This window comes from Hippoglossus hippoglossus, chromosome 24 (genome assembly GCF_009819705.1).
Source record: "Hippoglossus hippoglossus isolate fHipHip1 chromosome 24, fHipHip1.pri, whole genome shotgun sequence".
Classification (NCBI taxonomy): domain Eukaryota; kingdom Metazoa; phylum Chordata; class Actinopteri; order Pleuronectiformes; family Pleuronectidae; genus Hippoglossus; species Hippoglossus hippoglossus.
The window spans coordinates 2,827,513-2,840,400 of NC_047174.1; the positions used below are offsets into that span (position 1 = coordinate 2,827,513).

General features: G+C 42.8%; 1 protein-coding gene across 2 annotated transcripts in view; it reads right to left on the reverse strand.

Moving 5' to 3' along the window:
- Positions 1–604: 604 nt before the first annotated feature.
- tbc1d32 (TBC1 domain family, member 32) overlaps positions 605–12,888 on the reverse strand; it is a 56,677-nt gene continuing 44,393 nt past the window's right edge. Inside the window, exons 34-35 of one of the 2 annotated variants that reach the window (XM_034579979.1) lie at positions 8,970–9,175; positions 605–616 (exon numbers count right to left, since the gene is read on the reverse strand). In XM_034579979.1, coding sequence (XP_034435870.1) covers positions 8,993–9,175 — 183 coding nt within the window. In that variant the 3' untranslated portion in view covers positions 605–616; positions 8,970–8,992. Of the gene's footprint in view, positions 617–7,461; positions 8,013–8,135; positions 9,176–12,888 lie in introns of those variants that run through there. The other variant, XR_004613270.1, reaches the window with a different exon arrangement.

The following is a 12,888-nucleotide window of genomic DNA, read 5'->3' on the forward strand; positions in this document are numbered from 1 at the left end:
TTTATGCTGCTCCTGTGTTAATAATGCATAAGTACATTTATGGTGTAACTGTGGGGGCAACTTACTACATATAGAGAAGGTTAAACTTTAACAGTGCAGAGAGTCAGTGGGACACTTCCCACCATGTCAAAGGGCTCCGATGATGTTATGAGCTCGAATCTTCTACTTGTCCTCGGTTTGTTTCTTCACTGTTCGGTTCAGCAAGTTCAGAAAAGTGTTGTTTGCTCATAAACGTCTTGAGTTGGTTGTTTAAAGCCAAAAATTAACTTGATGCTGTATGAAGACTTGTTGAAACTAGAGATAGAGAAATAAACTCCTCCTTGTTTACTGACGTTATAGATTAAGTGAGAAGCAGTGGAGTCGCCCTCTGCTGGTCATGTGAGAGAATGCAGGTTTCACAGAGGGCATGTTTTAAGGCTGCTACAAACAGAACTGGCTTCAGAATCATTTCTTAAAATAACAAAGTTTCATATCAGATCCCCTTCATCTTTTCATATTCTCAAATTGTTTGCCTGCTGAAAGAAAACTCAACATTGAGGATTAAAAATTGTGTCTTGTCTTATTGTTTGTGGATCTTTAGTCTCCATCAAGTTAGAAATGCAGTGATTTCCGTGTCCTGTTAGATTTTCTCTTTCCTCCGAGTATCACTCAACGCAGCAGAAGCTAATGTGACGGCATGAAGGTCGTGATGGAAGCGGCGATGAGGGGGCACAGGGGCTGACGTCTGTGTTTCTGATAACTCCTCTGTTCCTAAATAAGCATTTTAAAGAAAGCCAATCGATACAGACTGAGGAGACTGTTAACCCGCGAGAAGGAAGGAGGCTGAGAGAACGGCTCTGGTGTCACACCGCGCTCATTATTCTCTCATCTTCCCTCCATCCATCATTTTGCCACCATCCCTCCGTCATTATCTCAGAGTTTATTCTCCGTTGTAGGGAAGTCTGCGCTCGTGCTAATGATGCTTTTCTTCTCGCTGACCTTTGTCGCTGCAGAACCAACGAGCGGCTGACAGGTTGACATATATATCAGACACACACACACACACACACACACACACACACACACACACAGACAATCTGGTCAGAGTTCACTGGTTGAATTTCTGCACAGTCATATCTGCTGATTTTCACTGACTCATGGTTCAACACAACACAACACAACACTACACAACACAACACTACACAACACACCTGTGTGGAGTTGATGATTGTGGGCAGATAAACACTTCTCCAATAAAAATACATGCTGGGGATCTTTTGAATGCACAGCAATCAATGTGTGATTATTTTTTATATTGATTCATCTATAAATCTATAAAACCAGTGAAAGTTTTGCATTTTCTTGAAATAAAGTATGTACAAAGATTTTTGACCCAGGTATTTCTAGATAAGGTTTATCTAGTCTGACTATTTATTTTTTTGTTAATAAACATAATTGTTATTGAATAAATGGGAAAAACCTTGAAAACCGACTGGCAGCTTGACTTGTCACTGACATGTAGTAACAGTGTTATAAGCCTGCGACGTGTCTCCAGTGTTATTCCTACTTGTTATTCACAAAGCGCCTCCGAAAGGTTTAATTAATGGAGCTGTAGTCAAACAGTAATTGCGTTTGCTCCTGCTTAGCATTTTGCTCAGTCCCTCTGAAAACACCAGCAGACGTTCAGCTGTAAACAGTTGTTGCACTCTATTAACAAAATGGCTTTTCTGGCTCGGACCAGCAGAGAGAGAGAGAGGAGAGTGTGGAGAGAATCACTAAACGACACTCCGGGTTCGTTCCAACACTGAAATATCTTTGTGTCCTCAGTCCGAGCGATCAATCCGATTCCTCCACGTGTCCCGAGAAGCTACGACAGATTTCCCGACTGTGGAACCGGCTCGGTGTGAGTGTGCGACGCGTCGGTGCAGCCTCGGCCCCCGCGGGTCGTCGTACCTCGCCACCTTTTCCATTTCCCTCTCCAGTGGGCAGAGACGTGGAGGCTGGGAGGCCGCCGGGGGAATGTCAGGCATCGTCGCCACCTCGTCCCCGGACACGACACCGACTCTAAACCCTGCTGCCGCTGGAAAACCCGTCTGACAGCCAGATGTTTTACAGGTTTTATTCTCCTCAGGAAAAAGTTCACATCAATGGGAGTGTTGGTGCCACATTTAAACATTTGCCAAGTTGTAAAACGACATGTTTAATCTACTATCTCTTCATAAGTAGGTGGAGTTGATCATCGAATCAATTTCCACAGCAGCTGAGCTTTTAAAAGTCTCCTAATGTGCCACAAGATGAACTTATCACGTGTCAGTAAATCTGTCAGAACTCAATCAGTGGAAACTCTCGGCGCTCCCTGACCGAATGTCTCTGGCCGTCGCTCCTCTAATTGGCAGCTTAGCAGTAAAGAGGATTAACTCAGATTAGTCATAATACCTGTGACAGTGGGTTGATCGGCCAATGAAAGGTGACGATACCGCAGAGCTGAAGTTTTAAAAGGTCCCACTGAAACGATGTCTGGGAGATTTGAAACTGGACGTCTGAACGATCGTGTTATTTGATCTTATAAAGTCAACAACTAAGCAAAGTTATCACAGAGTCTAATATCACAGTTTAACGTCACTTCACCTCAACAAATTACAGATAAGACGTGTTATTAGTTTCTGAGTCAGCGAAAGTGGGAAACACCAAAAACTACTGTAACCGTGAAATACGTCTTTAAATCAGATTCCTTTCATTATTAATAACTTGCTTATGTCATCATGAATAACTAATGCTTCACTCCACAGGACTGTTTTAGTTTTAAAACTGTCACTGCGTCCACAATACAGGAGAAGTTTGGAAATGTTGCTGGTGCGTTTTATTCCCGTTTCTCGTTCAATTGTCACAATCATCAGATTAAAGGAGATTTCTAATGTTTTCACATTTCTTATAGATTTTATTGCATCTTAATTCTCTCTTCATTGCTAATATTTATTTAGCTGTGTCAACATTGTTGTGTTTGGCAGATTAAACGTTTTGTATATGAATATTTAGCCTGTGTAACTTGTGGCTTAAACATGAAACATCTGAGTGTTTAATTAGTTTCCAGTATTTGCTGAAAACATTAGAGGAAAAACAAAGGCTTCAATTAACACGACAGCAAAAACTGTTCACGTGTTCTCACCCACTCATGTTTTATCTGAAGTTCACTTTGAGGAAGTTCCAGAGTTTTACTATCGTGTTCCTCCAGTTTCCTGTTGACAGAGTTAAACTGGACGTCTGCTCACGTGTTTCCATTTGTTTCAGCAGAGTTTGTTTGTGAGTTCACATCAGAGGAAACGATGTTTGATCTGTCTCGTCTTCTTTCTCCAAATGTGCCGGTGACAGATGTGTTTATAATTTGGACTAAATCAGTTTCCTGACCTCATCTGAGTAATATTGAATTTATTACTAGCTTTGGCAAAGTCTATTTTTGAGGCTCAATTTCTTGGTAATGCTGAGACTGGAGACGTTTCCAGGCCGGAGTCACTTCCACAAGGAGCCGGGGCCTTTGCCTGATGCCCGGAGGCAACTTAAAGTACCAGTATACCTCAGATATTAATGGACTTACTGGGATTACAGAGCTAACGCCAGATTTTTCTCCACAAATCCGACAAACGGATGCAACGAGGGGAGAGGCCGAACTTGAGTCCGTGCACGGCTCTCCGTCTGCGATGAGGAGCGAGAACAGGGAATTACAATTCTCAGCGTCTCCTTGCTGTCTCTCTCAGACTGTAGACAGGCAGCAGAGTTGATAGCAGCAGGGTTTGGGCAGAGAGCGACTCGGGGAAAGCCTGAAGCACGCACTTCAAACCAGGCCGGGGCTGCACTTTGAATTAAAGACGGAGCCAGCAAAGCGCCAGGAGAAAAGAACAAAACAAAAAGGAGGTGAAGAGCTTCTGATCTGATCTCGCTGCAGTTTGAAGATGGAAGTTTGAAATAAAATATCAACTTCTGATGGCATCTTAATTAAGACCGGCCGGTGACCTTCTCTGCATGTTCATCAATAATCCGTGTTCAACACCGTATCACTGTAAATCCCCCAAGTCGTCTGATTCTCATGCACACAATGAACAATACACTCCATTGTGGGAAATATTGACCGTAGAAAATGGAAATGCTAATACAAGACTCCCTTAAGCACAGAGCTGGTTCTCTGCGGCAGCGTGTGCATACGCAATGATGCAAATGTGTCGTCCCCGGCGGTCTGCAGACAATCGGCAAACAAGAAGCATCACAGGCGCTGGAAAGACGACGCAAAGAGCAAAGCCGAGGAACGGAAAAAAAGATGAGAAACGAAGATAAGAAAAGAGATTAAAATCAGAGGAGGACGACGTGATGGAAACAGTTTAGATGAATCAAGGAATCAGTGACACTGCAAATGAGTTCAGAGCGAACATCTTCCAGATAAAGACAATCAAGATAAAAGAGGAAAGGTTCAGAGGCGTCGTCGGGCTCAGAGCAGAGAGAGGGAGAGAAAGGGGGGGGGGGGGTTCTTCTCACAGCCTAATTATCAACAATTATCTGTTTCAAATTGCTTTGCTGTCAGTCTGATACGTCCACAATCAAGATCAACATCACAACAGATGATTATACAGTAGAGGCTCATCATCATCATCATCTCCGCACTCGATCCCCTTCCGAGGTCGAGTCGCCTCCTGCGCCGATAACGAGCTTTTCAGCTGCTAATGGAAATAAACAGCCCATTAGGTGGAAATGACTGGAGCGGCTGGTTGTGTGCAGGGAACGTGCAGGTCAAAGGAAACAGCGACTGCACCAGGGTTTGAGGCTTTGATTGTTCTTTTAGCTTTTTAAACTTTTGTCTGTTCAGAATGAGGCTGACGGGGGAAGTGGTTCGTTCTGCTTGTAGTCGATCGTAAAGACACTTGATTGATCACCAGAGATATTTGAATGTATCCTGTGGGAGCATGAACGTCTGTGCTAAACTCTCCTGGTGCTCAACATCATAAATGTGAAGATATTCAAATCAGAAGAGAAAAGCATCAACCTGCAAGTAGCGCTACAGGAGAAGTCACAGAGTTGAACCTCTGGGGACCACGAATGAAAAGTTCCTGGCCGATTATTGCATATTTTGATCAGATATTTGCGGCTGGACTCTTTGTAGTTATTGGATCCAAGCTGCTCGTGTGGCTAAAATGTCTTAGCAGTGTCTTAAAACATGCTTGGATTCCAGGTTTAATTATTTTACTTTGAAATAGAAACCTTTCCAACTATGTGCGTCACATTTTTAGAATAGAATTAGAATTAGAACCCTGAGACTATAGCAGAATAGATAGTCGTGATTTATTGTTATGCAGTAAAAGCGTAGGAAGTGGAGACGTGTCGTCCATCTTGTGTTCAGTCGATGAGTAAAACACAAATACTCACACCCCAATACACAACACTGCTCATGTCAGGGACTGAAAATGCCATCAAACATTTTAAACGTCTTTCACGACTTAGACGTTAACTATTGGATCAGAAAAGAGTTTAATTTCAGGCTTGAATTAATTCGAATAGCGTTAGTTCCGGTTCCTCTTTTTTCTCCTGCAGCTCCATCTGCACGCCTTCAGATTTCATGTGGAGGAGAACTACGTGTCCACTCATCTGTGCATGATTACGTGGCTCTTCATCGCTCGGATTCCATCCCGTCGACTCCTGCAAGTGAACCAAGTACTTTATGGAAATGTCTCAGGGTCGGCATTAAGCTGCTCGCGCCTCAGTGGGCATCAGACTTCAAGTCCCAGTCGACCTGATTCTCCTCCGTTAACTCTCACACAGGCAGAGGAGCCGCTTCAGAGGTTAGAGCTCGTCAGAAACTCCGTCCAGTTCACTTCACCTCATTTTGTCTAATTACAATCAAAGCAGTGGCTCTTTAAAGTTAAAAGAAGCTCACATGGACACACAGGTGAATCCCTTTGATGAGCTGTAATTAGGTTTTTATACCTTTCTATGATTCTGAACTCAATATAAAATCTGAATCTTCTGAATATATAAATCAAGTTCATTTAAATCCTTCATCTAATCTGTTTATTTCTAACTTCGGGTAAAAGCAACTCAAACTCAAAGCTTTAATCTTCTGCATTAGTATAGAAACAGAAAACTTTTGAAGCTAATTTATTATTCTCAAGTTGTCGGTGAAAACGAGATGAGCATCAGAAGAAGAAACTGTGATTTATACAAGTGATCTTCAAAGAAGTGGCTGATCTGGTGGTGGAGTAGTTCAAAGAGTTTTCCTGAAGTTGACCTTTTACCTTCACAGAGGAAGTTACGCTGTTTGTGTGTCTGTCAGCAGGATTACACAAAAACTACCAACACGATTATATTGAAACTCATCGGAGGGCTGAAGAAGTCAAAAACTGTGAGAAAGTTTTGTTCTTTGACAAGTTTGTGGATCTTTGTAAAAGAAATAAATAAATAATAAAATAAATAAACCAGTGAACTTGTAGGAATGATATCGATGAGTGTTGCCTTTGGCCGGAGGGATACGCTCTTTACGTTTGTCTGTCAGCAGGATGACTCAAAAACTAGAGAACCAATTTCCAGTAAGCGTGGAGCGGACGGGTCTTGACCCAACAAAGAACCAGGAGTAGGATAAACAGGTGGATTGAAGTTTGTTCTTTCTCTTTCTTTAATCCGGCGAGATAAGTCTCTGCAGCCTTGGAGGACGTATCTCTGCTCTGCTCTTTCCAAAGAAGCCGTAACCGTGAGAAACCAGAAGCAGGACGTTGTGTTACTTCTGCACAGGATCACATTTTAAAGCGTCGCCCTGAAATTGTCTCCATTTCTCCATATTTCACTTTGATGAATCTTTCCATTTACTGTCCCTGGATCATTTTGTCTCTCTTCTTCGGTCTTGTCTTTTCTGAAAAGTTTATCTGCCCCCCCCCCCCCCCCCGCTGCCTCTGGGGCTGTGCACTGCCAGGCTGCTCCTGTGTGATGGAAAGGGGTCAGACGTCCCCTCACTCCACAGAAGTTGGTGCAGTTTAGTTGGTGGAGTGCTCAGCGTGTTGTTGTGGGGCTGCGAGTGTCATCCATCCAGCAGCTGGGAACATTCATTTCTCTCAGCAAAGTCGAGTTCTCCCTCAGTGTCCTGAAGATATAAAAAAAAAAAAAACAGAAACCTTCTAGATCTGTGCAGCTCTGACAGATTACAGCCCACCACTGTCTCTCCCCACTAAATCAATCTGCCGCTCGCAGACACTCGGCTCAATAGAAGCAGCTTCCACGTGGATTCTGCTGATGAACAAAAAAAAAACAGAAGCTGTGCACGGCTGACAGACGTGTCTTATATGAGACACATCACAGCCTCACCACAGATTCATACCCCCCCCCCCCCCCCCCCCCCCCCCCCCCCCCCCACCCCCCCCCCCCCCCCCCCCCCCCCCCCCCCCCGCCCGCCCTTCTCACATCTCCGCTTCACTCAAACTCAGAAAACTAGAGCAAACATCTGGTAACAGCCGACGTTCAATTTTCCTAAAGAACGCTGACAGACGAGCGACGTGCTTCACCGTGATCGATAAGAGTTTAGGGACAGAAAGTACTTTTACTCTCTGATTACTTACACGAGCGGTGGAGCTGAACTGAAGCTGGAAAACGTATAAGATGGTTTTATTGTAAGTGTACAAGTTACTTTGATTACACATTAAAACACACAAAAAACACACATATTTCCTGTAAATCGACAGGCGACAATCTCGTGTCTTCGCCTCGAGGGTTTTTGTTTCTCTGTCAAATCATCAGTCGGCTCAAGAATCAAATTTAGAACTTCTTTATTGCTTTTTATCTGCATGTTTATCTGACATGATTGTTTCATATGAGATATTTTAGTTAGAAACACAAACAGCCGAGGAGACTTTCCGCCCCTGGGACAGATGAACCTGCTTTTTTAATATCTCTCTCGTATGATTATTTTTCAATCATGTTTAATGGTGTCACTGTAGAAATCTGACTTGTGATGGGGTTTTTTAAAGCTACACCCGATTCTGATGTTAAATATCTCTGGTCTTAAACTATCATCCAAGATGAGAAACATCCCCAAACACATTATGTGTCCGTTTCAACTCAAACTAAACTCAAGAGGCGGCAGCTAGCTTCTGTGCTAACGCTGCTTCATGTCCACTGAATGTGTGAACAGCCTTTTGCCAACTCTGTCCCTTCAACAACTTTACAAGGCCGTAATATGTAAAAACACATTCGTGATATCCAGCTTCTCGGGGAGTTCTGGCCCCAAGTGGCAGAAAACCCCCGATCGATGCAGCTTCATAAATCTATTTTAGGTTCGATACCCTGACTGTGGCCTCAATGTTAAACCGCCTCCGAGGGTAAACACGTGATCACCTCCTGTAACTGTGAGCCACCACCTCTGCTGTGCACAGCTGCCTAACTGCAGTGGTTGTGGGGCAGAGATGGATGGGTGATCTGCTGACTTCATTTATTATTCAGTCCTCGGCTTGTGTCTGAAGAGGGGACAACAGGACGGGGGACGGGGGGGAGAGAAAAGGCCTCGGTTACTAATGAGGGTTTATCACAATGGTACAAGCTTCCTCATGCATCTTTCATACAAAGGCCCCGCACAAGTACACAAACACAGGAGGCTGCGTGATGCATTGGTGCGTGCACCGGCATTAATGACTTGTGACACACGGCCACGAGACCTTGAGCCTCTGCAGGGCAGCGCAGGATCTAACGCTGGAGCGGAGCAACAGCACATCCTGTCAACGGGTCCGGAGACGTGATATAAATCATCCACTGTGGAACCACCGGATTCACAGGTTATAAAAATCTATTCACATTTGTCACTGTAAACTGGTTTTAATACTCGGAACAAGAAAAAAAACTCAGACAATAAAAAATATATCTTAAGATAGAAATTGAGATGTTTAAATCGTTAAAGAGAAGAAATACAGAATTAAAAACAAAGTATTTACATGATACAGAGTTATTCAGCGTTTGGTGTCTGTAGCTACTCGCAGGTTCTTCGTCAGGGAAGTTAAGGCAGAACAGACGCACCTTTATACAAACTTCTCTCTGTGCGGAGTGAATCTACGTGTTCCTCACCTACAGAGTTTCTGACAGTTTTCATGTCGGTGAGAACGATGTCTCTGTAGCTTCTCTCCAGTCGCTCCATGAACTCCAGGTAGTTGCTGAACTTGAAGCCCCGAATCGGCTCCTCCTGCAGTGGGAGAAGGAAAGGTCAACACCGGACCAAATAAAAAGGAGCTTTCCACGGATATTTTTATTTATTTTTCACACATAAAAGGTCAGTTTTCACACTCGGGCTCTGTGGTGCAGTTGTATAATGTCATCTGTGGCTCCAGAGGTGTGAGAAAATAACCTCTAACCCCCGTTTGAAGGTTACGACAGTGGAGTGTTGTGCAAAAGGAGTTTGAAAGATCTACTGTGGAAGAGAGGGTGTAACCAAAAGATGGCAAACGTGGCATTAAGGGAAATAAGGATTATCTTGACATTCTTTATCACGTGCTGACATAGGGGAATTCCCAGAGTGACCTTCTAAATGTATTCTATACTTAGTGCCCTAAACACAGTGTAAAAAAAGTAGCATCCACTGAATACACCCCCCATCACCTTCTTCTCTTTATCGTATTTGACTCTAACCACAAAATGAACATCGTGCTGTATTGAAGAAGACGTGCAAGTAGAAATTGAGACCGTACAGAAATCTTAGAAACTACAGCTTGTCTGTCGCACAGGGAGTCGTGAACAAGTGAAGGAGTGATTTCAGTCCGTGTCTCCCGTGTGCGTCTCTAATTTAAGGGAGTGCGATACCAAAGTGCCGTAGTACCACTTTACAAAGTACTTTCTGTACTTCCAGTCGCCTTGTTGGTACTTTTAAAGAACAGATTGTTGCTGCAACTTTCATCAGCAACTTTCAAAAAGCTCGTGTTATCACAGCTGGGAGGAAAGTGAACTCCGTGTCCCGAGATGTGTCGACAGGAGTTTGCACACATCAGTGTTTGAGCTGTCGAGGAAGAAGAAGGTGGCGTTCGCTCTTATCGTTCACTTTGTTAGGAGGTGTGAATAATTCAATATCACCCTTTTCATTATAGTATTTTGCATTCAATCTATTTCAAAGTCACGGAAAATCTAATTAAATCTCTGCGATCGAACGCCAGTAAACAACGTCCTTGTTTAGCATTTCGGCTAATGAAGGTTTACGTGTCGGGGAAAAGCGGAACGATCCAGAATTGTAGATATATGATATATCTTATCTTAACTGTGTGAGAGACGCGCATCAGACCAGACCAAAATACTTTATTTGTTTCATTTGCTCGGTTCAGATTTTAATTTCAGCTGCAATAATTGCTCTGAGCATCTGTCGGGACAGCATCCGACCTCGTGGGCAAATGATAAACACCGCAGCAGAGCAAACAACTGTGATCGGTGTGCATTATGCTGCGAGTGGCAAAATCAATTAGCAGCCTGAGAAACGATGCACGCAGAGGACACTGTGATTCATTCAGAACAACAACAACAACAACACACCAACACACCACGATTTCACCGACTGTAGTTCTCCAGACCGGGGCCTTCAAAAGAACACACCCTGGTTTAATGACTCCTGCAACTTGTCAGCACTCCCCTCATTTTCTTTCATCACTTTGCAGAGTGTGTGTGTGTGTGTGTGTGTGTGTTTGTGGGGGGGGAATCTAATTTCAGCAGGTAAATAACTCCGACAAGGACACGGTGCGACGAGAACACTGTCAATACTTTGAGTGCAATTTAAACACGCGACACTTTCTGCTGCTCGGGGTCTCTCGTCCACAGTAACACCAGCAGACATGAGTTTACCCCGGCGCAGCCTCACGGAGCTGCAGAGTTCACTGAAGGGTTTTAATAAACCGAGCTGAGAGTCACACTAACCTCGTCTTCTTCAAGGGGACATGATGAAGCACACTTCTGTTTTTGTGAGCTGCAGTAATGGACAGTTGGAGGAAAGTGAAGTTTTCTGAACATTGGAGCATTTAAACCTTCAAGTAATAACAGAGATTGAAATGATGAACCTGAGAAAAGTGAGTCTCTTTTTAGAAGGACACAGACTAAAAGAGTTGTGAACCATAAACTGTATTTACTGTTTCTTCTAGAGTTATAAACAAGTAAGTTAATAAAGCTTGTGAGATCAGTGGATCCATTAATAGAGGGGAATGTCTACAAGTTGTGTAAAGTTCAATTAAAAACTGATTTTTCCTGTTCAGATTTGTGTCGAGTGCACAGACAAGCAATAGATTTAGAGAAATATGTTTTAAATTATTATTTAAAGGTTGTAAATAGAGTGTGGATCATTCAGAGCGGAGCCCGTAATGTCAGGCAACAATAACTTACGACAAAAAACACACTTTATTTGACAAAAATCATCTTTTAATTCTTATTTCATGATATTATAAATTACAGGTTTGCCGAGTGACACTTGTTTGATCTACTGCCGTTAATAAAGTCTGGGTTTATCGTCAACATGAACCAGTGACATAACTCTGAAGCTATTAAATCCATATTTTATTTATGTAACACTCTTCCTCTATGTGAACACAGAGGAACTACACGCAAAGCCTCCCACTGGACGCTAGGTGGACTTTCAGATTCTTTATGTAAGATTAATCCTGAAGAATCATCCAAACTAAAGTTACTTTGCCCGGTCGTTTATCGCACCAGCTGCTGACGCGGTGGAAACCATGAAGGAGACGGAAGATAATATAAATCACTTGGGAGACGATTCTTGGTCTGTTATCTTCTCCGGGAGAATTAACGGGTGAGAGAGACAGAGAGAACATTTTGTGGAGGGATGAGACATGATAAGACTTTTTTTTGTCTTTAGCATTGGCGGAGTTATGGGGCGACATAAAAACGAGAAGTACTTTACTATTGCTGTTACTTAGTAAACTGTGTGTACTGTATTTACCAAATTAGTAATATAAAAACTAACATTTAAAAGTAGAGTATGAGGGTTTCACAAACATAAAGACATACAAGTATCAGTGTTAAAGTTTGCAGATATGTGCTCATGCTTATGTTCTTAATTCAAGCTCTATATATTTGGTTGTATGTGTGTTTTCTTTGTATTTGTAGTAAGTATTTGTATTTATAGTTTATGGTTGACGTGTGAAATATCAATTACATTTCGGTCGATGTATCTTATCTGATATATTTTACTATGTCATATTGGTAATTGGCCCCCAAAATAGTACTTTTTCTCACAGAACACCAAAAATGAAGTTTTATTATTTCGCTGTGTGTTTTCTTTTAACCTCCTGTCGACATTCAACCCCTCTGTTTTTCTGACAACTTCTATCTCACCACTTAAGCCTCACTCCCCTTAAACTGTCTTCAGACTCAGAGCGATTGTCATTTTGCCTTTTCAAATTTTAATTTAGATGAAATATAGATAAACCCCCCCTTGTGAGACAGGATCCATGTCGAGGGGTGAGAGAGTGTGTGTGGTGTGTGTGTGTGTGTGTGTGTGTGTGTGTGTGAATGTTTAAAAAACCCTCTAATACCACATCTGTCTGATTAAAACACTTCATTGTTCCCACACAGAGACACAGCGAGAGGACGATGAGGTCGTCAGACACAAAAACTGGCGTGTCTAAAACTTTTAACAGTTCATCTCAGGACGAGGATGGTGCAAGTTCCTCTCTCACAGACACACACAGACACGCAGACACAACACACACACACACAAACACACTCTGTCTCACAGCTGTCTCAAGCTGCAGTATCTGATGCTACGGCTCATTAGAAGAACTTCCTCAGATAAAGCCTCAATAACTGATCTTTTATTCACAGAAGCTGTCAGTGGTGGCTCGTGGCGATGTTAATACCAGAGCTATCAGGCGGAGACAAGACAGTCTGAGATGCTTAATGAGTAATGAC